This window comes from Coregonus lavaretus (assembly GCF_964263955.1).
Source record: "Coregonus lavaretus genome assembly, chromosome: 33".
Classification (NCBI taxonomy): Eukaryota; Metazoa; Chordata; class Actinopteri; order Salmoniformes; family Salmonidae; genus Coregonus; species Coregonus lavaretus.
Window position 1 is genome coordinate 17,984,661 of NC_140020.1, and position 24,520 is coordinate 18,009,180.

Sequence of the window (24,520 nt, forward strand, 5' to 3'; positions counted from 1 at the left end):
ATCTTCTGTATACACCCCCTACCTTGTCACAACACAACTGATTGGCTAAAACACATTAAGAAGGAAAGAAATTCCACAAATTAACTTTTAACAAGGCACACTTGTTAATTGAAATGCATTCCAGGTGACTACCTCATGAAGCTGGTTGAGAGAATGCCAAGAGTGTGCAAAGCTGTCATCAAGAATGGTCTGATGATGAGACCTCTCCAAGAAGGCAGAGTGATGGGGAGATGTTAATGTGGTGACCCAAGAGGGTGGATAGTTTGTATTGTTTCTTTCCAGAAATGTAGGGTGGGTGGACAGAGCCAGGTGACGTGAAAGTAGTTGTCTAGAGTGTTGTGACGACAGTGTGAACATATAATGGTGTCAATGAATCACATTCTGTGCATTTTATGTTGAGTTATATATGCTCTGTGCATGATCCTGTAGTGTATAAGTTGTGGTTCAGGGTTGTTAGTGAGTTCTCCTCTGAGACCTGTCCTCTCCCCTCGACAGCCAAAGGGCCAGATTGAGGCCTGGAAGTTAATCTGCACTTTGACCAGTAATAGGCCTGTAGGCCTGCAAAGCAGACTGCAGATTAGCTACGTGGGAGTTCTTAACTAGTCTGCTAGTGGCCTGCCAGTCAGCTTCTGCCTCTTCAGAGAAACACAGAGAGAGACACCTCTCTACTCTTATCAATCTGACGTGTACTGCACTAGCTTAAAGCTCCTGTTTTCTCAGTGTGAAGAATATTTATTTTCCTGGTTTTAGCAGTGTCTTATGTTATCACAGGCAGTTTTATCTGGCTACCTGTAGATACAGTAGATGGATGGATGTGTTGATATGGTGTTGAGAAGATCAAATATTGGTCACATACACATATTTAGCAGATTGTGTTGCGGGTGTAGCAAAATGCTTGTGTTCCTAGCTCCAACAGTGCAGTAATATCTAACAGTACACAACAATACACAACAATACACACAAACCTAAAAGTAAAAGAGTGGGATTAAGAAATATTAGGACAAGCAATGTCGGAGTCCAGAATATAAATATATACAGTGGGGGAAAAAAGTATTTAGTCAGCCACCAATTGTGCAAGTTCTCCCACTTAAAAAGATGAGAGAGGCCTGCAGACAAAATGAGAATTTTTTTTCCAGAAAATCACATTGTAGGATTTTTAATGAATTTATTTGCAAATTATGGTGGAAAATAAGTATTTGGTCAATAACAAAAGTTTCTCAATACTTTGTTATATACCCTTTGTTGGCAATGACACAGGTCAAACGTTTTCTGTAAGTCTTCACAAGGTTTTCACACACTGTTGCTGGTATTTTGGCCCATTCCTCCATGCAGATCTCCTCTAGAGCAGTGATGTTTTGGGGCTGTCGCTGGGCAACACAGACTTTCAACTCCCTCCAAAGATTTTCTATGGGGTTGAGATCTGGAGACTGGCTAGGCCACTCCAGGACCTTGAAATGCTTCTTACGAAGCCACTCCTTCGTTGCCCGGGCGGTGTGTTTGGGATCATTGTCATGCTGAAAGACCTAGCCACGTTTCATCTTCAATGCCCTTGCTGATGGAAGGAGGTTTTCACTCAAAATCTCACGATACATGGCCCCATTCATTCTTTCCTTTACACGGATCAGTCGTCCTGGTCCCTTTGCAGAAAAACAGCCCCAAAGCATGATGTTTCCACCCCCATGCTTCACAGTAGGTATGGTGTTCTTTGGATGCAACTCAGCATTCTTTGTCCTCCAAACACGACGAGTTGAGTTTTTACCAAAAAGTTATATTTTGGTTTCATCTGATCATATGACATTCTCCCAATCCTCTTCTGGATCATCCAAATGCACTCTAGCAAACTTCAGACGGGCCTGGACATGTACTGGCTTAAGCAGGGGGACACGTCTGGCACTGCAGGATTTGAGTCCCTGGCGGCGTAGTGTGTTACTGATGGTAGGCTTTGTTACTTTGGTCCCAGCTCTCTGCAGGTCATTCACTAGGTCCCCCCGTGTGGTTCTGGGATTTTTGCTCACCGTTCTTGTGATCATTTTGACCCCACGGGGTGAGATCTTGCGTGGAGCCCCAGATTGAGGGAGATTATCAGTGGTCTTGTATGTCTTCCATTTCCTAATAATTGCTCCCACAGTTGATTTCTTCAAACCAAGCTGCTTACCTATTGCAGATGCAGTCTTCCCAGCCTGGTGCAGGTCTACAATTTTGTTTCTGGTGTCCTTTGACAGCTCTTTGGTCTTGGCCATAGTGGAGTTTGGAGTGTGACTGTTTGAGGTTGTGGACAGGTGTCTTTTATACTGATAACAAGTTCAAACAGGTGCCATTAATACAGGTAACGAGTGGAGGACAGAGGAGCCTCTTAAAGAAGTTACAGGTCTGTGAGAGCCAGAAATCTTGCTTGTTTGTAGGTGACCAAATACTTATTTCCACCATCATTTGCAAATAAATTCATAAAAAATCCTACAATGTGATTTTCTCAATTTTTTTTCTTCTCAATTTGTCAGTCATAGTTGACGTGTACCTATGATGAAAATTACAGGCCTCTCTCATCTTTTTAAGTGGGAGAACTTGCACAATTGGTGGCTGACTAAATACTTTTTTCCCCCACTGTACATACTGTCCATAATGTCTATACATTCCATCACACACGTGTGTGTGTGTGTGTGTACAGTGCATTCGGAAAGTATTCAGACCCCTTCCCTTTTTCCAAATGTTGTTACGTTACAGCCTTATTCTAAAATGGATTCAATAAAACATTTTCCTCATCAATCTACACACAATACCCCATAATGACAAATCGAAAATAAGTTTTTAGAAAATGTTGCTAATTTATTAAAAATACAAAAAATATACCTTATTTACATAAGTATTCAGACCCTTTGCTATGAGACTCGAAAATGAGCTCCGGTGCATCCTGTTTCCATTGATCATCCTTGAGATGTTTCTACAACTTGACTGGAGTCCAGCTGTGGATGATTGGACATGATTTGGAAAGGCACACACCTGTCTATATAAGGTCCCACAGTTGACAGTGCATGTCAGAGCAAAGACCAAGCCATGAGATCGAAGGAATTGTCCGTAGAGCTTCGAGACAGGATTGTGTCGAGGAACAGATCTGGGGAAGGGTACCAAACATTTCTGCAGCATTGAAGTTCCCCAAGAACATAGTGGCCTCGATCATTCTTAAATGGAAGAAGTTTAGAACCACCAAGACTCTTCCTAGAGCTGGCCGCCCGGCCAAAATGAGCAATCGGGGGAGAAGGGCCATGGCCAGGGAGGTGACCAAGAACCCGATGGTCACTCTGACAGAGCTCCTCTGTGGAGATGGGAGAACCTTCCAGAAGGACAACCATCTGCAGCACTCCACCAATCAGGCCTTTATGGTAGAGTGGCCAGATGGAAGCCAATCCTCAGTAAAAGGCACATGACAGCCCGTTTGGAGTTTTCCAAAAGGCACCTAAAAGGACTATTGTACCATGAGAAACAAGATTCTCTGGTCTGATGAAACCAAGATTGAACTCTTTGGCCTGAATGCCAAGCGTCACGTCTGGAGGAAACCTGGCACCATCCCGACGGTGAAGCATGGTGATGGCAGCATCATGCTGTGTGGATGATTTTCAGCGGCAGGGACTGGGAAACTAGTCAGGATCGAGGGAAAGATGAACGGTGCAAAGTACAGAGAGATCCTTGATGGGGGCGAAGGTTCACCTTGCAACAGGATAACGACCCTAAGCACACAGCCAAGACAGCGCAGGAGTGGCTTCGGGACAAGTCTCTGAATGTCCTTGAGTGGCCCAGCCAGAGCCCGGACTTGAACCCGATCGAACATCTCTGGAGAGACTTGAAAATAGCTGTGCAGCGATGCTACCCATCCAACCTGACAGAGCTTGAGAGAATCTGTAGAGAAGAATGGTAGAAACTCTCCTAATACAGGTGTGCCAAGCTTGTAGTGTAATACCCAAGAAGACTTGAGGCTGTAATCGCTGCCAAAGGTGCTTCAACAAAGTACTGAGTAAAGGGGTCTGAAGACTTATGTAAATGTGATATTTCAGTTGCAAACATTTCTAAAAACCATTGAGGTATTGTGATGAGGGGATTTTTGTTTTGTTTTTAATCCATTTTAGATTAAGGCTGTAATGTAACAAAATGTGGAAAAAGTAAAGGGTTCTGAATACTTTCCGAATGCATTGTATGTACAGTATTCCATCTACTATAGCTGTAGATGGGACGCAACGATCTGTCTCATGTAAGCACTATGATATCTGAGCGTCCCACCTCATCACCTTGCCCTGGGCCTGTGACTGTGTGAACAGGAGGAGGACAGAACACTATAGCTGTAGGCGGCAGAAGCTGAAGGAGTCAGAGCTCATGTCATGATAAAGGTAGGTAGAGGGATTAATGTGAGCAGCATCTCTAGCCGATATCCTGGCCTGGGTACATCTGTCTCTGGGATATGGACTGACAGCTGGCCCTGGCCTGCCCCGTTCTGGGTCATCCATCTCTCTGCCAGCATGCTGCACATTTTGTGGCTGTTTGGGAGGTTATCAGATCCACACAGCGAGCCGATACACAAGTGAGAGGAAAGCCACTCAGGAGCACCTGTTCACTCTGGGTCCATACATGGCCCTGACACCTTCTGTATACATTACAGGGCCAGCTCCGGCATTCAGGGCACCACACTACCAGAGGCATCATGGGAGGTTGTGGGGCGGGGCAGGTCTCGGAGAGGGATCTGCTGGATCACTCCATCATTCAGCTGGAAATCAGGGTTGCCAGGTTTGGGGGCATTTGAGTGATGTGGGTCTCAATAGACGGACACCTGTCAGTCCAGCACTCTGGAGCCTTATTGGTCTGCTCTCCCTCCCCAACATGGCTCAGGGGGATACCTGGTAGGCTGGCAACCCAGCCCATGGCCCACTCCTCCAGGGCTAAATTGCTATACTGTCCCCCGAGGACTGATCATCAACTGGTCTCACGTTGAGGTAGAGTTGCTGATAGGCTATCCAGTTCCTGATGTCTGTTTAGTCTGTTTACATTTACATCATTTACCAAAAGCTCTTATCCAGAGCGACTTACAAATTGGTGCATTCAACTTATGATAGCCAGTGGGACGACCACTTTTTTATTCTCTTTTTTTTTAATGGGGGGTAGAAGGATTACTTTATACTATTCCAGGTATTCCTTAAAGAGGTAGGGTTTCAAGTGTCTCCGGAAGGTGGTCAGTGACTCCGCTGTCGTGGGGGAGCTTGTTCCACCATTGGGGTGCCAGAGCAGCGAATAGCTTTGACTGGGCTGAGCGGGAACTGTGCTTCCGTAGAGGTAGGGGAGCTAGCAGGCCAGAGGTGGATGAAAGTAGTGCCCTCGTTTGGGTGTAGGGTCTGATCAGAGCCTGAAGGTAAGGAGGTGCCGTTCCCCTCTCAGCTCCGTAGGCAAGCACCATGGTCTTGTAGTAGATGCGAGCCTCAACTGGAAGCCAGTGGAGTGTGCGGAGGAGCGGGGTGACATGAGAGAACTTGGGAAAGTTGAACACCAGACGGGCTGCAGCGTTCTGGATAAGTTGTAGGGGTTTAATGGCACAGGCAGGGAGCCCAGCCAACAGCGAGTTGCAGTAATCCAGACGGGAGATGACAAGTGCCTGGATTAGGACCTGTGCCGCTTTCTGTGTAAGGTAGGGTCGTACTCTGCGAATGTTGTAGAGCATGAACCTGCAGGATCGGGTCACCGCTTTGATGTTAGCGGAGAACGACAGGGTGTTGTCCAGGGTCACGCCAAGGTTCTTTGCACTCTGGGAGGAGGACACAATGGAGTTGTCAACCGTGATGGCGAGATCATGGAGCGGGCAGTCCTTCCCCGGGAGGAAGAGCAGCTCCGTCTTGCCGAGGTTCAGCTTGAGGTGGTGAGCCGACATCCACACTGATATGTCTGCCAGACATGCAGAGATGCTTTTCGCCACCTGGTTATCAGAAGTGGGAAAGGAGAAAATTAATTGTGTGTCGTCTGTGTAGCAATGATAGGAGAGACCATATGACAGAGCCAAGTGACTTGGTGTATAGAGAGAATAGGAGAGGGCCTAGAACTGAGCCCTGGGGGACACCAGTGGTGAGAGCACATGGTGCGGATACAGATTCTCGCCACGCCACCTGGTAGGAGCGACCTGTCAGGTAGGACGCAATCCAAGAGTGAGCAGCGCCGGAGATGCCCAACTCGGAGAGGGTGTAGAGGAGGATCTGATGGTTCACTGTATCAAAGGCAGCGGATAGGTCTAGAAGGATAAGAGGAGAGAGAGTTAGCTTTAGCAGTGCGGAGAGCATCCGTGACACAGAGAAGAGCAGTCTCAGTTGAATGACCAGTCTTGAAACCTGACTGGTCTGGTTTGGTTTGGCCGCAGAACGGCAGTTCCAGAGGCTCCCAGAGACCTGGAACTCCACGTGGATCGTGCGTGCAGGGACCACCAGATTAGAGTGGCAACAGCCACGTGGTGTGAAGCGTTTGTATGGCTTGTGCAGAGAGGAGAGAACAGGGATAGACAGACACATAGTTGACAGGCTACAGAAAAAGGCTACAATAATGCAAAGGAGATCGCAATGAAATGAACTAAACATCTGGGAAAGCGAGAGAGCGGGGCCTCCCTCACTTACGTTTCACTGAAACACTCAAATATAACTCTCCCAACTTCCACTTTAGAAATTATAATTGTTGTAAACTACAGTGGTTCAATGTTTTCTAGGAATAGACTATAACTTAGTTTATTCAGCTAGCTAACTTGGTACAGTATTCTTCCGTGAAAACCGTCCAGGGCACCGAATCCTATGACGCCATAGCCAACTAGCATGCCAGCCTCCAATAACACGGTTTAGCACCAATACTCGGTTACAACAAACCACCAGTGTGTTAACACGCCAAGCAGATCATTCGTGTCCGTGTCTAACGTTGTGTGAAGTTTTGGGTTAGTTTTGACAGTTTGAGTGAGTCAACTTATTCAGTCAACTTATTCAGCCAGTTAGTTAGCTTGAATAGTTAGCATACTACCTAGCGATTGCTCTCTGCCAACGAACCAAACCCTCCTCCCACGGCACGAACACACAGAGTGTACCAATGCGAGAGAACACCAAGCCATGCAGGTTTCCTGTTCTGTTCTCTCCTGGTTGTTATTGTGAATTGGAACATGGATACATAAATTAACACCATGCTCTCTTTCAGTTCCCTTAGACAGGTACACATAATGCTTCAGGAAACACTACGAATGGATGCTTCCATGGAGAGATTGTTGTCTTACCATGGAAGTTAGAAGGATGTTTAGAAGTTGTCTGACCGGTTGTCTTTTTATGAAACCCCCAGCCCCCGCTGTTATTGTCATGTCCTAAACAAGCCATCTATTTTTCGCCATAAACACAACTTTCTATTTCTGTAAGGTGATCAGGGTGAGTTTTCAGCTTGGCAGTATGACTGTGCCAGGAGCTGACGGCGCCACTCAGTGTCACCCCTTTGAACTTCTGCAGGATTCTTTGACTTGACTGACAGAAGGACTTTGCTCAACTTCCTGAGCAGTAGCTGACTGACTGAATGCTGTTTACCAAGAAAGGAGAAATACTGAGGGGGTCAATGGGTGTAAACAAGATATCCTCATATCATGGTGAAGCTTTCTGAATGTGTTGTTGCTTTGGCTTGGATTTATTTAGAGGGCAACATAACGTTAGTGAAGAAATCAGTTACTGAACATATTTCAGAGTAAAAATTATCTAAAGCCAAATTTGATTGATTTAGTATATATATATATATATTAGGGCTGTCAAAAATAGCGCGTTAACGACGTTAATTAGTTGTTTGCTGTTAATTACGTCAATTTTTTTAACGCATTTCACGCATGCGCAGTGTGACAAATTATTCAGGTCAGGAAAGTGGTTGGGAGCTAGAGGCGAGATGGAGCAAGGTGAGCAAAGTGGGCCTATTGACGGATTCAAATATAAAAAGAATGATGATGGTACAGTTAACAAGTACAAGGTTATTTGCAAGATTTGTAAGAAGGAGTTTCAATTTCACCGGAGCTGTTCAAGCTTGAAGTACCATGTCAACGCCAAACATGCGTTTGCTGGGCCGTCAGATTCAGCAAGTGGTTTGCGCCAGACCACGCTGAATGTTTGCAGGCAATTAACAAAATCAACCTCAGATAATTTGACCAACACAATAGCAAAATGGATTGCAAAGGATTGTAGACCCATTAGCATTGTAGAAGACTCAGGTTTCCTTGATGTTTTGCAAGTGGCGTCTCAAGACTCATTCTATAAGCCACCGTCAAGAGCCACAGCCAAAGACAAATATTATGGTGTGTAGTATGTTTCAGCTTGATTTAAAACACCATTATTTGGCTGTGTTAATAAACAGACATAATATGAAAATTATGTATCTGTGTCCTGTTATTTATCTTTTGGTATGCATTTCAGAAAAAAAATGGTTAGGATTCAGGTGTAATTGCAAATAGTGATTAATCATGATTAATCCACTGAAAATTCTGATTAATTTGATTAAAAATTTTAATCATTTGACAGCCCTAATATATATATATATATATATATATATATATATATATATATATATATATATATATATATATATATATATATATATATATATATATATATATATATATATATATATATATATATATATATATATATATATATATATATATATATGCACACTTAGGGATCTCTGCAGTGTAGGAAGTGCTACTCAATCATTGACGAGATTACACACTACCCACACTGGTGTTTGGGAGCACAGGTATGATTGGTTGACTGTCTGATAAGACTTTTTAATCATTGGCATGATATGACCTAGAATTCTGCCTTACAAAGGGGAAAAGACTGGGCTTGTTTTGGATACCTATCGAAGGTCACTGGTTCAAATGGTGCACGCACTTCAGCTTGTCGACCACATTAAGTTAACAGCATTTCAGGGAAGTCCTCAGCTGGTTTGTGCACAGTGATTTCTTATGGAGAATATTATGTTATAGTGGCGTTATATAACATGGCTCTGTCGTAGCCGGCCGCGACCGGGAGACCCATGGGGCGGCGCACAATTGGCCCAGCGTCGTCCAGGGTAGGGGAGGGAATGGCCGGCAGGGATGTAGCTAAGTTGGTAGAGCATGGTGTATGCAACGCCAGGGTTGTGGGTTCGTTTCCCACGGGGGGCCAGTATGAAAAAAATAATGTATGTACTCACTAACTGTACGTTGCTCTGGATAAGAGCGTCTGCTAAATGACTAAAATGTAATGCTATTGTAGTGTAGGAAGGCTGTCCTGCCTCGCCTGTGCCCAAGCTTGTTTTTGTTTCTGTGCCATGTGGGTTGTGGCACAAAATGTGCTGAGCTCAGCGCTATTGATTTTGTTATTTTGGTTGCATTACTTGGATAACATTTACATGGCATGGAATGAGCTAGTTAGCTGTGATTTTCATTCTGTGCTGTAGATATGGATGTCCCCCGTATTCTCAGAACAGTGACACATTATTTTTCTGTGCCCAAATTCCTACTTGCTTATTGACTAGAAAGTAGAGAACTATGTCAGAATGAATCCCAAAGGGATTTAGTGTTGTAACTGCTGTCCTGTTCCTTCATGGACATCGACTCAGTACTGGTACCCCGTGTGTATAGCCAAGTTATCATTACTTATTGTGTATTTATTATTACTTTTATTATTGTGTGTTTTACTTTTCTATTATTTCTCTATTTTCTTTCTCTCTGCGTTGTTGAGAAGGGCCTGTAAGTAAGCATTTCACTCTTAGTCTACACCTGTTGTTTACAAAGCATGTGACAAATAAAATGTGATTTGATTCTAGATGTACTATCCAAAGAGAAAAAGGGTGATTTATTTAATAGGCAACCGTTATAGAAAAAGGTAAAATAATCACTGACACAAAATACCTTCTACATATTTTTTTATACTATACTTGTGTTAATTTCTTAAGATAACATCTGTATGTAGCTGAAAGACTGAACTGAATTCAATCTGTGTCTTAAATAGACTAGAGTGGCATAAGTGAATGTCCCTAGAGCTACCAGGAACTGATTTGACCTGACTGATGTATCATGGGGAAGTAAAAGGCTGTGGGAAGCAAATTACATGTGTACCTGGGATGTTCTGTACAATATATGGAAAAGAAAATGTAAATATCAAAAGTTTGTTTGCTTTCAGGAGTGCACTATAATCTGAATGTTGCAGATTGAAATGCCATATATTAGGGTGTCTACCACTCTGCCCAGAGTGGGTGAAAATGCGCTTTGATTATGACATTTTACTTCCTTATGTTATACAATACATTTTACCAAGACAAATATGATTATTCATGTTCTGAATTGTTCAGTGGGGTCATTCTCTAACATATCATTAACATTATATCAAAACAGTCAGATTTCGTAAACTAATACATCCGATAATAAGCACCGAGCTCTATTGACATAGCGGTGCAGGTTTCCGTAAAAACTTTTAAGGATTTACATTTTGTGGTCGTCGTCTTAAAAGTTGTTTCTGCTGGTCGTAAAATTAGCATGACACGAGCTGAATTACATGTAAAAGGCTTTGAAAAGGAAAAGCTTGGTATACGCTCAGTGCTCCATTGACATTTCACAGATACGCTTGTTTTTGTGAGGAATCTTCTAAAAAGAACAGGAATTTCGAATTCATATGAAAAGCGTATACTAAAATATGAAAATACTACATGTTATGTCTCGATATCCATCTTTCCTCTATTGTTTTATGTCCTTCGTATTCAAGTAGAAAGATGACGAGTTCAATGGGGACAGTGAGCATGTCAAGTAGCCAGTATCCTTATTCTTGCACAGAATCCAGCCTAGCTGGCGCTATGTAATTTTCCAGATTATTGGCCACTTTTTATTAATTTTTTATCTGGCCTTTTTTTATTTGGTCACCCTAATTCTGGCCATCCTACAAGGGTAAAAACTGCAATAACGTTTACAGTGAGGGAAAAAAGTATTTGATCCCCTGCTGATTTTGTATGTTTGCCCACTGACAAAAATGATCAGTCCTCTGTAGCTCAGCTGGTAGAGCACGGCGCTTGTAACGCCAAGGTAGTGGGTTCGATCCCCGGGACCACCCATACACAAAAAAAAAATGTATGCACGCACGACTGTAAGTCGCTTTGGATAAAAGCGTCTGCTAAATGGCTTATTATTATTATTATTATTAACAGTGAAAGACAGAATAACAACAAAAAAATCCAGAAAAACGCATGTCAAAAATGTTGTTATAAATTGATTTGCATTTTAATGAGGGAAATAAGTATTTGACCCCTCTGCAAAACATGATTTTGTACTTGGTGGCAAAACCCTTGTTGTCAATCACAGAGGTCAGACGTTTCTTGTAGTTGGCCACCAAGTTTGCACACATCTCAGGAGGGATTTTGTCCCACTCCTCTTTGCAGATCTTCTCCAAGTCATTAAGGTTTTGAGGCTGACGTTTGGCAACTCGAACCTTCAGCTCCCTCCACAGATTTTCTATGGGATTAAGGTCTGGAGACTGGCTAGGCCACTCCAGGACCTTAATGTGCTTCTTCTTGAGCCACTCCTTTGTTGCCTTGGCCGTGTGTTTTGGGTCATTGTCATGCTGGAATACCCATCTACGACCCATTTTCAATGCCCTGGCTGAGGGAAGGAGGTTCTCACCCGAGATTTGACAGTACATGGCCCCGTTCATCGTCCCTTTGATGCGGTGAAGTTGTCCTGTCACCTTAGCAGAAAAACACCCCCAAAGCATAATGTTTCCACCTCCATGTTTGATGGTGGGGATGTTCTTGGGGTCATAGGCAGCATTCCTCCTCCTCCAAACACGGCGAGTTGAGTTGATGGTCTCATCTGACCACAACACTTTCACCCAGTTCTCCTCTGAATCATTCAGATGTTCATTGGCAAACTTCAGATGGGCATGTATATGTGCTTTCTTGAGCAGGGGGACCTTGCGGGCGCTGCAGGATTTCAGTCCTTCACGGCGTAGTGTGTTACCAATTGTTTTCTTGGTGACTATGGTCCCAGCTGACTTGAGATCATTGACAAGATCCTCCCGTGTAGTTCTGCGCTGATTCCTCACTGTTCTCATGGTCATTGCAACTCCACGAGGTGAGGTCTTGCATGGAGCCCCAGGCCAAGGGAGATTTGACAGTTTTCTTTGTGTTTCTTCCAGTTGCGAATAATCGCACCAACTGTTGTCACCTCACCAAGCTGCTTGGCGATGGTCTTGTAGCCCATTCCAGCCTTGTGTAGGTCTACAATATTGTCCCTGACATCCTTGGAGAGCTCTTTGGTCTTGGCCATGGTGGAGAGTTTGGAATCTGATTAATTGATTGCTTCTGTGGACAGTTGTCTTTTATACAGGTAACAAACTGAGATTAGGAGCACTCCCTTTAAGAGTGTGCTACTAATCTCAGCTCATTATCTGTATAAAAGACACCTGGGTGCCAGAAATCTTTCTGATTGAGAGGGGGTCAAATACTTATTTCCCTCATTAAAATGCAAATCAATTTATAACATTTTTGACATGCGTTTTTCTGGATTTTGTTGTTGTTATTCTGTCTCTCACTGTTCAAATAAACCTACCATTAAAATTATATACTGATCATTTCTTTGTCAGTGGGCAAATGTACAAAATCAGCAGAGGATGAAATACTTTTTTCCTTCACTGTAAAGGGATAATGACAGATGTACGGTTTGGACCATTGGTTTTCTTAGAGGATTATCTACACAATTAACATTATTTTACCCATTGGTCAAAATATGCCTTTTTGATTGGACACCCTACATATATAGAGCTGATATGATTCCTAAAGCTACATGACCGAGAACCATGTCTGTTCTACACAATATATTTCTATCTGAACTTTCCGTAACATTGCACCCTACTGAATGACCCAGATCTTAACATCATGTTATGTCAGGATGGGTTGTTGTGTGATGGTTTACACTGTGGGTTGTGTCTACAGGTCTTGCTTTAGGGTTGGGCTTCGGAGCGCTGGCGGAGGTAGCCAAGAAGAGTATGAGGCCAAGTGAGGAAAACGGTAACTGTTTAACATAAACTGTTTTTTATGGTAACTGGAAACAGACTTATGTTTGACATTACGTGTACAAGCATGCACACTCACATACTAGACACTTAGCCAGCAGTAACATGCAGGCAATGCCCCTTTTTGACATTTCTCACATTATTTAATTCATCTAAGAATTACATTGTAACCTTTTTTAATTTGCATGCAATGGACGAGGGCATGATATGATTTCACCTAAACAGACATGCAGAGGCATAATAATTCATATCATAATTCATTGTAGTTGAACACTCTAGGCTATAGTTCTTAGACTCTACTGTAGTTGGGCTCAGTTGATGAGTGTGGTCTTAGCTCTTACAAAAGACCCTTAATGAAACTGTGATGATATTACACAAGGCTTTTATGAAATGGTGTTCTATCTTACACAAGGCCTTATGGAACTCACAGTGGACAGGTGTGGTCTCCAGCAGTCTTTAACGCCTGGGCCTGCAGCTGTCGGGGGAAGAATTGGAGCGGGCCATTTATTGAGCTGACCTTTCTAGCCCACTCTTAAATTAGTCTGCCGCCATGCCACTGCTGGACCTCTGGAGGTGGTGTGGCAGTCTAATCTAGTGCAGGGGAGATGGACATTTATAGAGCCATTCACAGAGCCAATGAGTATGGTTACATGCACGTAATAATGCGATTATTGTGGATAGTCAGATTTAATATAATAGTTTGATTAAAACGTTAACATGCTTTGCAAGAAGAACAATTTCCCTAATAATCCTGTTTACATGGACACATCTGAAATCCGGCTACCTGATGGCACTCTGATAAAGGCAGAAAATCGGCAATCAAAATAAATGTTCTACTACAGCGACCATGTTATTTTTGGGAAGCATGTTTGATTCTGAGTTCAGACATATAAAGTTTCAATGTCAAAACGACTTCTAAAATGCATACATTCAGTTGTTCTGAACTCACTTCACTCGCGCTAAAGAGAGAGGCTTGCTCTGCTGGTGCTAGCACATGCGCTGGTCAAATACACCGCTGGAATGCTGGCTAAGGTATTTACATGTCCTAATAATTTGAAAGATTGCTCAGAAAACCAGGTTTTAATCGGTGTACGCTTACTTCGATTTTGACCTTCCACCAATTAAGATAAGCAGAGTAAGGTGTTTATATGACTATTGCATAATCTGCCTACTGCCATAATAATTGTAATATTGAATTATTACTGTGCATGTAAACGTACTCACTGAGTGCATTTCCATGCACACTAATCATTTCGATATTAAATGTATTATGGCAGTAGGCAAATTATGGACATAGTCATGTAAACACCTTACTCTGCTTATCTTAATTGGTGGAAGGTCAAAATCGAAGTAAGCGTACACTGCTCAGAAAACCAGGTTTTAAATCGATCTTTCAAATTATTAGGACATGTAAATACCTTAGCCAGCATTCCAGTGGTGTATTTGATCTGCGCATGTGCCAGCACCGGTAGTGCAAGCCTCCCTCTTATGCGCGAGTGAAATGAATAGTATGCATCTTAGAAATAGTTTTCACATGCAAATTTGTCCAAACTCCAAATCAAATAGGCTTTGCAAAAATAACATGATTGGCAATGTTCTGCATTTATCAAAAGTCTCATCAGGTAGCCTGATTTCAGATGTGTCCATGTAAACAGGATTATTAGGGAAGTCGTTCTTCTTGCAAAGCATGTAAACGTTTTAAACATACTATTATATTAGTCTGACTATCAACAATAATCATATTATTGTGTGCATGTAACCATACTCAGTCTCCTTAATACCCTGGAAGTACATTGAATCTAGGGCTTTGAATGGAGATCAAAATTTAATCCAAGGTTTTATCTATTAGAAATGATCAATCCGAGATGGTATTCAAATACACATTCATTCTCAAATGTGCACAATTTCTGCACAATACCGAGTGCGTATGTAGTGGTAGAGTATGTAGTGGTTTGTCATCAGAGCAGATAAGAAAAAAAATCTTGATCTACTGTGGGGGACTTTGATCTACACTTTTTCCAGTGCACTGCTCTCTAACGTTATGGTAATGAAGAACGCTCTGGGGGAAACAGTAGCAGTAGTGTGCCTAAGGTAACAGTCCTTTTTAAATCTTCTTCTGCTCCTAAAGCCTTAGTACGCACTACTCTTGCTATTGATGGCACAGTGTGGCCCACTGACACACATTCTCCCCTTCACTCCACCTGGGTTGCCTGGCAGGCGTGCCTCTCTCTCCCTGCTTGAGGGCATCAAACCAGACAGACTGGTTCTGCTACACAAAGCACTGCCTAGAGCGCGAAGATTTTTTTTGCCAGATTTGTATTTAAATCAGTTGGTTTATGAAAATGCCTGGTTTTCTATAATTTAATATGTTACATCGTACAAGCTGATACAATAACAGAATATGGACTAAACAAACTGTACAGTACTGTCAGGAAAGACATTCACACTTCAGGTCTCAGCAGTCTTCTAGTAAACACGTTTTAGTTGTCTCTCTCTCTCTTGATGGGAATGGGGTGCTCTGGACAGGGTGTGAGGAAGAGCGCTGGTGTTGTCTACCATGTGTTGAGTGTATCAATAGCGTGGAAGTGACACATCTCTCACCACATTAGGCCTTCTCCTCCTCAGTCAGGAATCACCACTGGTTTGAATAAATAGGCGGCCACTTTTACCTCAAAAGATCCCAAAACGAGTTGCTGTTAGATGCTATTTATTAAAGCGTTATCTCCCTTAAGCCATACCTGCACTACCTATCCACTAAACCCATGAGTCAACATTAGTTTGAGTCTCACCAGGAAAATCACTACAACTACATTTCCCATGCCAACCTCAGAGTTTAGCATAGAGCTGACTGTTATTTCTCCCCTCAGCTGACAAGAAGGCCGTTCTAGACTCCAGTCCGTTCCTGTCAGAGGCTAATGCAGAGAGGATCGTCAGGACACTGTGTAAGGTCCGCGGAGCCGCACTCAAACTGGGCCAGATGCTCAGCATTCAAGGTGAGAACTGGCTAACCTTGATCCTGTGTGTGTTTTTATTTGTGTCTTGGCCGTTCCCTCTGTTTACTGCCCTCTTCAGCTGTGTCTACTGTGCTGCAGTATGTGTCAGGGCACTCATGAGTCATCTTCATAACCTCCACTGGGCCTCCCTCCAGCCTCTGTAGATGAGTGTGTGAAGGAGCCAGGAGTTATTTCTGTCCTCTCCCACCTCACCGGCATCTATCTATTCATGCATCTCCCAGTTCACCACATCTCCAGTCAGGTCACACCAACACACAGCACTTATTTTAGCCTGGCTGGACCCTGCTGTGTTGCCCTTGTCATTGCCTTTTAACTGGCCTCCTAGCTTGCCAGCTTGTCTATCTGGGCTGGTTGTTTGTGTTTGGGAATGTGAGTGGGGTTCTGATTTAAAAATAGCAAGCGCTCTATCGACTCATGTTGCCCCCTGCACACAGCCTTGCCCGCCCTTCTGAGTGTTGGCACGCAAAGCGGTAACCTCTCTCATAGCACTCCCTGGCGCTGAGTCAGAGATTAGTGCTCTGTCTAAGTTTGGCAAGCAGGTACAGCTTTAGAGGGAAGCTTACCCATCGAGCCCCTAATTTAATTAGTAGCTACCCAACCAAGCCCCGCCTATAGGTCTGTATGGTCATTGTAATGTGTAGGATATAGGGGAGAAAGGGTTCCCAACTGCTGCAGCTAGCTGGTGAACTATGTCACAGACCCAGCATAAGATTAATGCAACTCAATGCACAGGGCACTGGCATTCTCCCGCCATTCCCATGTCAGTTGTGTGACACGTACCAAATGTACTATTGAAGGACAGCAACAGCCAAGGCATTGCCAGGGCTAAAAATAAGCCACCAACTATGTCAGAACTGCAACCTTTGAGTTTGACGTGTCCGGCCTCTGCCAAAGCTCCATAATCGCTGCATGTTAGAAAACCGCATATATTTCCCTATGTAAACTGATAGAGGTGACTAGGCTAATGTCCTTTGTTCTAAAAGGTGTTGCATGATTTTAGATAAAACTGGTTTTCAAACTGGCTTGGTATTCTAGGAAGGTGTTGCATATCAATGGCCGTCTAATCATAACAGAAAAACGTGTCTCTTCAGCATTCCTCAGACAAGTTATGATAAACATCCATGATGATATTTACAGTAAGTCATAGGTCAAATCACAATTACTTCGGTTGATCCCTCCATTATTAAGTGCAGCCAATGCTTAAATGAGAGAAGTCATTCTCAGGTCAGAAAACAGGCCGACAGATGTGATTTAGAGAATAGGTGAGTGTTCTGCCTAACTAAATACTAAAGTCACCCTCACTCACAATCAGCCAGGTCTGGCAGGAATCTATACCCTATCAGTATCAGAAAGCAAAGACCTCACGTCCCCTCTGACTACCGTGTTTTGGGTTCTATTTCATCTGTGTTTGCTGTCATTCTCCTCCACTACCTTTTTCCACTTGTTGTCGGAATGTTGACACGGTTGTAGATCCTTCCAACAATGTTCTGCAGCCCAGCTCCCACCACGTTGTTTTGGTTAACATGCACAGTCATCGTTGTTGCTATAATACATCTGAGGGACCTTTTTAAGGCACTGCCAGCTAAAGCTATGTGAAAGTTGTTGCTGTGCGAAATATGTTAGCCTCCCAGAGACATTTAGTGAACACTGGCGAGGACTTGTGATAATCTCTGTGATTTAACTGTTTACTGTGATGATCTCTGTCTAAATGCCCAGAGGCACCAAGGTTTTAAAGATGATTTATAGACCTGTGATTGTTCATTTATTACTCAACATGTTGGAGTTGAACTGAACAGGATACTGTGATTAAGACCTGTAATTTCCTTTCCCGTATTGGTGCATCGCGTAATAAACAGGTTGACAGACAGGAACAAGATGGCTTGTCTTTCATGTTTTGTTCTGACTGTTGTATGTCAGTCTGACTCTGATTTGATCAGTCATTCACTTTCATCTCTCTCCTCTGTCCTTCTCCTTCAGATGATGCCTTCATCAACCCCCAGCTGGCCAAGATCTTTGAGCGTGTGAGACAGAGTGCAGACTTCATGCCCATCAAACAGATGACGGTAAGGTTTCACCTTTAATAGCCTGCTCTTAAGTCCCCTCATCACTAGCCCTTTAGCCTCTTGCTATAAAGAGGGACTAGTACTAGAAAACAAATTAGTATCAAGCTGCTCTCTGAATCATTAATACGTCAGTCAGTAAGACAATAAAGTGAAAAACTGATTATGATCAGATCTGTTGAACCCGTCTTTTAATGAGGTACCATAACTGAAGACTAATGCCCATCTCAGTGACAGACAAACCAATGGCAACTCCCTCAACAGTGTATGTGTGGTTGTGTCCCTGTCCCTGCAGAAGTCCATCAATAACGACCTGGGCCCTAACTGGAGAGACAAGCTGGAGTCGTTTGAGGAACGTCCGTTTGCTGCGGCCTCCATCGGACAGGTTCATCTAGCTAAGATGAAGAACGGCAAGGAGGTGGCCATGAAGATCCAGGTGAGATGGAGAAACCTGCTGCTGCTTATTCTGGAGTTGCAGATAGAAATATAAGGAATAGAGCTGACATGATTCCCTACTCTATATGACAGACTATCTTTTAGAAACAATACATTTATATCTGAACGTTCTGTAACGCACCCTCCTAAATAATCCCCTGGTAGAAGTGCGAGTTCACATTAACGCACACAGTATAGGCTTTCTACAACCTCCTGTCTTCATTAAAGGCATCTTGCATCGTCACATTGTGAAAGTCCACAGTGTAGAGATGACAGATGTTGAATGTCAGCAGTGACCACCAGCATTGTCTCTGCAATCTGATTTGCTTTTCTGCTGTTCTCATGGCTGCATTTAAGGCAGTGCTCGTCTTTTCAAGAAGAAATAAAACAAGTCTGTCGTTTTTTTATTTTATTCATGACCTTTTTAAGCACATGGGAATCGTATGTGTCAACTCAGTATTGTTTATCTTAAATTATCTTAGAGTAAGCTTCCCACATGTTCACCAGTCGAAAGACCTACAGCATGGAAAGCATGTTTGTTGTCATAAACTGTATAGGTTTATCTCAAATTGTATATAGACATGGCTCTTAGTGCTAAGTGCTCCATTAGCATTTCCCATATACAATATCATGGCAGTGTTTTGTTTTCACGTCAGAGCTTGTCATCAGGGCTGGTTTGTGTCAAACTGGTAAACATGGTTGTTTTATCATGCTGTTACTCCTGCTCTGTTTGTCCCATGCAGTACCCCGGAGTGGCTAAGAGCATCGACAGTGACGTCAACAACCTGATGACCCTCCTCACCATGAGCAACGCGCTGCCTGAAGGTGACGACCCCTGGAGGGATTGAATTAGTTATTTATGGGCCATACACAACTGACATAGTATGAGATATTCTAATCACATGTATGACATGGCTCACATTATGTACAATAATGGGGATTTTACAGCCCCCCTCCCTATGTCACAGACAGCCGCGAGAGACCATCATTGATCCTCGGTAGGGTGACTCATACCCATCAGTCAGGGCTTCCACTGAATGATTGGAGCACACATCCTCCTCTACGTGAAAGAGAAATTATAATCAACCCCTCTCTCCCTTCTGCTCACCCCCTCTCTCCCTCCCTTTCTCTCTCCCTCTGTTTAAATCTTGTGCAGGTCTCTTCCCTGAGCATCTGATTGAGGTGATGAGCAGAGAGCTGGCGCTGGAATGTGATTACATAAGAGAGGCCAAATGTGCCAAGAAATTCAAGTGAGTAATGAAAACAACAAGATGAGCTTCTTCTTAAAGACCACCTCCCTGTAACTACTTTTATCATCTAACCTAACTGTCACTGCTCCGCTCCTGAAATGAAAAATAGGGGGTAAAATTGCTCTATATTTTGGATGAAGTTGGATTTAGCCAAGCAATATGAATTTTTTATGAGTCAACAGTTGTTTTTAATGGCCACAACTTGTAGTATTCAGTGTTTTGTAGAGATGCAGAGTACAGTATTAGCACTTAATGAATCCCTCCCTCCCCAGGGGGCCAAGTTAAATGAATCTCTTAAACACAGTTCCTCAGTGGTCCAGATCAGGAAAGGTACTGTAGCCTGTAGGGGCTAAGAATAGCCACTCTAGCCCTCTGGGGAGCGTTAGGTTTCGATGACTTGATATGAAGGCACACCGGTCGCTTGCAGCCAGCTTTTAAATATAGCCATACTGGAAATAATACAAGAAGACAACAAGCACCCCCTCCCCATGCCCTCTCCTCATGTCCCCCGTCCCCGCTCCATGATCTGTTGACGGGCAGGCAGGCAGGGTGAGGGATAGGGTTAGGGTTCATGTCCAGAGCAGGTTTCCTGTTACACACGCAGTACGCACCAGCTGTGAATGACGTGCTTTTCACCTTGACCACGGACAGTGACACCTCTCCCTTCTATGCATAGTCATACAGTAGATGGTTCACCCTCCCCATTAAACAGTGATTTATACAGCCCAAGCACACTGTGTTAGTGTAGACACTGGAGGATTATTTGAGGGATTGTGGCGATGCAATGAGTTGTTGTTGAGGTCACTCACTGATAAATCTGTGTAGTTTGAAAAGAGGATCATATAGTGTAACTCGTATAGTACTGTAATGCTATTTGAAAACACTAAAGATCCTGTGAATCTTTATGACACAAATAAAGAACATGTACTCCCATTTAGTCCTAATTGCTGAGTTATCCAGCAGTAGTTTTCAGAGCTGTATGTTGTATTGTTCCTGTGTCTGACGAGTGTTGCATGTATGTGATTGGTACAGGGAGCTGCTGAAGGACCACCCGTTCTTCTACGTACCAGACGTAATAGACGAGCTGAGCAGCAACGCCGTCCTCACCACAGAGCTGGTCCCCGGCTTCCCTCTGGACCAGGCTGAACAACTCTCCCAGGAACTCAAGAATGAGGTCAGTACATGCTGCAACTGTATTCAATAACAAATAAATACACAAAAGAATGACACCATTCTGTATTCTGGTGCTTACTACTTACTTACTGCATATTGTGTAAATGTGGAATATGATGTGTTTTCTTCTTGCCAAGCTTGTTTTGATGAGTAAGACAAACGCCACCACCACAACAACCTCCTTTGTCGCCTCACCCACCAAAACACCTTCAAGAGTGTAATACTGCCCCTTGGTGGCGACACTGCAGACTGAGAAATGTGTTCTTAAAGATCTCTCTCTCGGTCAGATCTGTGAGAATATCCTGAAGCTGTGTTTGAGGGAGCTGTTTGAGTTCAGATACATGCAGACTGACCCCAACTGGTCCAACTTCTTCTACGACCCGCAGACACACCGGGTGAGTCTGCCTTTTAACTCTTGTTATCAACTTCATCATTAGAGTCCACTGATTTTGATGACACTCCTAAAGGTCCTCTCCGTGTAAACGTAAATACTTGGTGTCTTATGTGGAGCACACCAAGCCTATGCAGTAACCCCCTTCCAGTACCACGGTTTTGCTGAATTCTTAAAATGACTAAACATTGCTACTGTTTCATCCTTAGGTTGCGTTGTTGGATTTCGGAGCAACGAGAGGATTTAGTGAAGACTTCACTGACATCTACATTGAGGTGAGATATTAGGCTATATCCCCCAACAAAACATAACAGATCAAAATGATTTATTTTGATGTGTGTGACATCCACTATTTATTGTTTTAATCAGCTCATCAAGTCTGCGGCAGAGGGAGACAGAGAGGGGGTTCTGAAGAGATCAAGAGACATGAAGTTCCTCACAGGTTATGAGTCAAAGGTGAGTCACTTCATTCGTTCTCAACACATCCATCAATAATGCTATATATACTTTTTTATTTAGTCACAATGAATTGAGAAGGCTCTTCATTACTCTATGGCATAAACTTAGTAGTGAATACTCAACTTAATTACAAAACACACTAACACACACCCAGGTTATTAACCTCTTTGATAATGTTCTGCCCGTCCCGTCCCTCAGTCCATGGAGAACGCCCATGTGGACGCGGTGATGATCCTGGGTGAGGCCTTCGCCTCCACGGAGCCCTTTAACTTCGGGGCCCAGAGCACCACGGAGCGCATCCACAACCTGATCCCTGTGATGCTGAAGCAGCGCCTCACCCCGCCCCCCGAGGAGACCTACTCCCTCCACCGCAAGATGGGCGGCTCCTTCCTCATCTGCTCCCGCCTTGACGCCAAACTCAGCTGCAAGAACATGTTCCAGGAAGCCTATAACAACTACTGGAGGGACCGCCCCAACTGACCAAGCCAGTGACGGACACTGCAGAGGGCCAATCGCAGGGCTACGGCACCAGGGTTAGAGAGGGTGTGTGGACTATAAGGGAGTGATTTTGAACCAGCCTAGCCAGACTTGCTCTGCTGTGAATTGAATGTATATGAATGGCACTTTGTTCCTCGTTCCTCCCCCGAATCAGAATCTGTATATTTTTTGTTGTTATTCTGAGTATATTAACCATGGCTGTCCAGTTAACATATTCACAAGATGTATGAGATGGTTGGTTGTATAGGTTGAGTTAACAGGGATGAATGCCATGATGTGTGTCTGAGAGAGAATTGTAAAGCGATTTTGAAATCGAGACAGTTGGTTTCTTTTGACGTGGGGATATTATACTATCTAATGGGCATAAAACACAAGTGGTGATGAGACACAAGTTAATGTATCGAAGAACAGTGACCTACTTACTGTTGATGACCTATATTTTCCAGAATGTGGCAGTAGTTTTAGTGTCCTATGAGGACAAAACAAATGCTTGTGATGCATACAGACGTGTGAAAGTGAGTTTAAGTTTTTAGTCACACTTACAGTGAGGGAAAAAAGTATTTGATCCCCTGCTGATTTTCTACATTTGCCCACTGACAAAGACATGATCAGTCTATAATTTTTATGGTAGGTTTATTTGAACAGTGAGAGACAGAATAACAACGACAAAATCCAGAAAAACGCATGTCAAAAATGTTATAAATTGATTTGTTTTTTAATGAGGGAAATAAGTATTTGACCCCTCTGCAAAACATGACTTAGTACTTGGTGGCAAAACCCTTGTTGGCAATCAGAGGTCAGACGTTTCTTGTAGTTGGCCACCAGGTTTGCACACATCTCAGGAGGGATTTTGTTCCACTCCTCTTTGCAGATCTTCTCCAAGTCATTAAGGTTTCGAGGCTGACGTTTGGCAACTCAAACCTTCAGCTCCCTCCACAGATTTTCTATGGGATTAAGGTCTGGAGACTGGCTAGGCCACTCCAGGACCTTAATGTGCTCCTTCTTGAGCCACTCCTTTGTTGCCTTGGCTGTGTGTTTTGGGTCATTGTCATGCTGGAATACCCATCCACGACCCATTTTCAATGCCCTGGCTGAGGGAAGAGGTTCTCACCCGAGATTTGACGGTACATGGCCCCGTCCATCGTCCCTTTGATGCTGTGAAGTTGTCCTGTCCCCTTAGCAGAAAAACACCCCCAAAGCATAATGTTTCCACCTCCATGTTTGACGGTGGGGATGGTGTTCTTGGGGGTCATAGGCAGCATTCCTCCTCCTCCAAACACGGCGAGTTGAGTTGATGCCAAAGAGCTCGATTTTGGTCTCATCTGACCACAACACTTTCACCCAGTTCTCCTCTGAATCATTCAGATGTTTGTTGGCAAACTTCAGACGGCCCTGTATATGTGCTTTCTTGAGCAGGGGGACCTTGCGGGCGCTGCAGGATTTCAGTCCTTCATGGCGTAGTGTGTTACCAATTGTTTTCTTGGTGACTATGGTTCCAGCTGCCTTGAGATCATTGACAAGATCCTCCCGTGTAGTTCTGGGCTGATTCCTCACCGTTCTTTGATCATTGCAACTCCACGAGGTGAGATCTTGCATGGAGCCCCAGGCCGAGGGAGATTGACAGTTATTTTGTGTTTCTTCCATTTGCGAATAATCACACCAACTGTTGTCACCTTCTCACCAAGCTGCTTGGCGATGGTCTTGTAGCCTATTCCAGCCTTGTGTAGGTCTACAATCTTGTCCCTGACATCCTTGGAGAGCTCTTTGGTCTTGGCCATGGTGGAGAGTTTGAAATCTGATTGATTGATTGCTTCTGTGGACAGGTGTCTTTTATACAGGTAACAAGCTGAGATTAGGAGCACTCCCTTTAAGAGTGTGCTCCTAATCTCAGCTCGTTACCTGTATAAAAGACACCTGGGAGCCAGAAATCTTTCTGATTGAGAGGGGGTCAAATACTTATTTCCCTCATTTAAAATGCAAATCAATTTATAACATTTTTGACATGTTTTTCTGTATTTTGTTGTTGTTATTCTGTCTCTCACTGTTCAAATAAACCTACCATTAAAATTATAGACTGATAGTTTCTTTGTCAGTGGGCAAACGTACAAAATCAGCAGGGGATCAAATACTTTTTTCCCACACTGTATGCATAGTGCACACGTTACCAGGGTACAGA

The 24,520-nt window shown here is 43.5% G+C and overlaps 1 protein-coding gene across 2 annotated transcripts in view; it reads left to right on the top strand.

Annotated features, from left to right (window-relative positions):
- Positions 1 to 22,940, top strand: part of LOC311108033 (atypical kinase COQ8A, mitochondrial-like) — a 44,333-nt gene extending 21,393 nt beyond the window's left edge. Inside the window, exons 5-15 of one of the 2 annotated variants that reach the window (XM_084150671.1) lie at positions 12,985 to 13,059; positions 15,932 to 16,057; positions 18,056 to 18,141; positions 18,434 to 18,574; positions 19,317 to 19,398; positions 19,730 to 19,823; positions 20,856 to 20,997; positions 21,284 to 21,391; positions 21,597 to 21,662; positions 21,757 to 21,843; positions 22,045 to 22,940. In XM_084150671.1, coding sequence (XP_084006797.1) covers positions 12,985 to 13,059; positions 15,932 to 16,057; positions 18,056 to 18,141; positions 18,434 to 18,574; positions 19,317 to 19,398; positions 19,730 to 19,823; positions 20,856 to 20,997; positions 21,284 to 21,391; positions 21,597 to 21,662; positions 21,757 to 21,843; positions 22,045 to 22,326 — 1,289 coding nt within the window. In that variant the 3' untranslated portion in view covers positions 22,327 to 22,940. The remainder of the gene's footprint in view (positions 1 to 12,984; positions 13,060 to 15,931; positions 16,058 to 18,055; positions 18,142 to 18,433; positions 18,575 to 19,316; positions 19,399 to 19,729; positions 19,824 to 20,855; positions 20,998 to 21,283; positions 21,392 to 21,596; positions 21,663 to 21,756; positions 21,844 to 22,044) is intronic. The other variant, XM_084150672.1, reaches the window with a different exon arrangement.
- Positions 22,941 to 24,520: the final 1,580 nt, after the last annotated feature.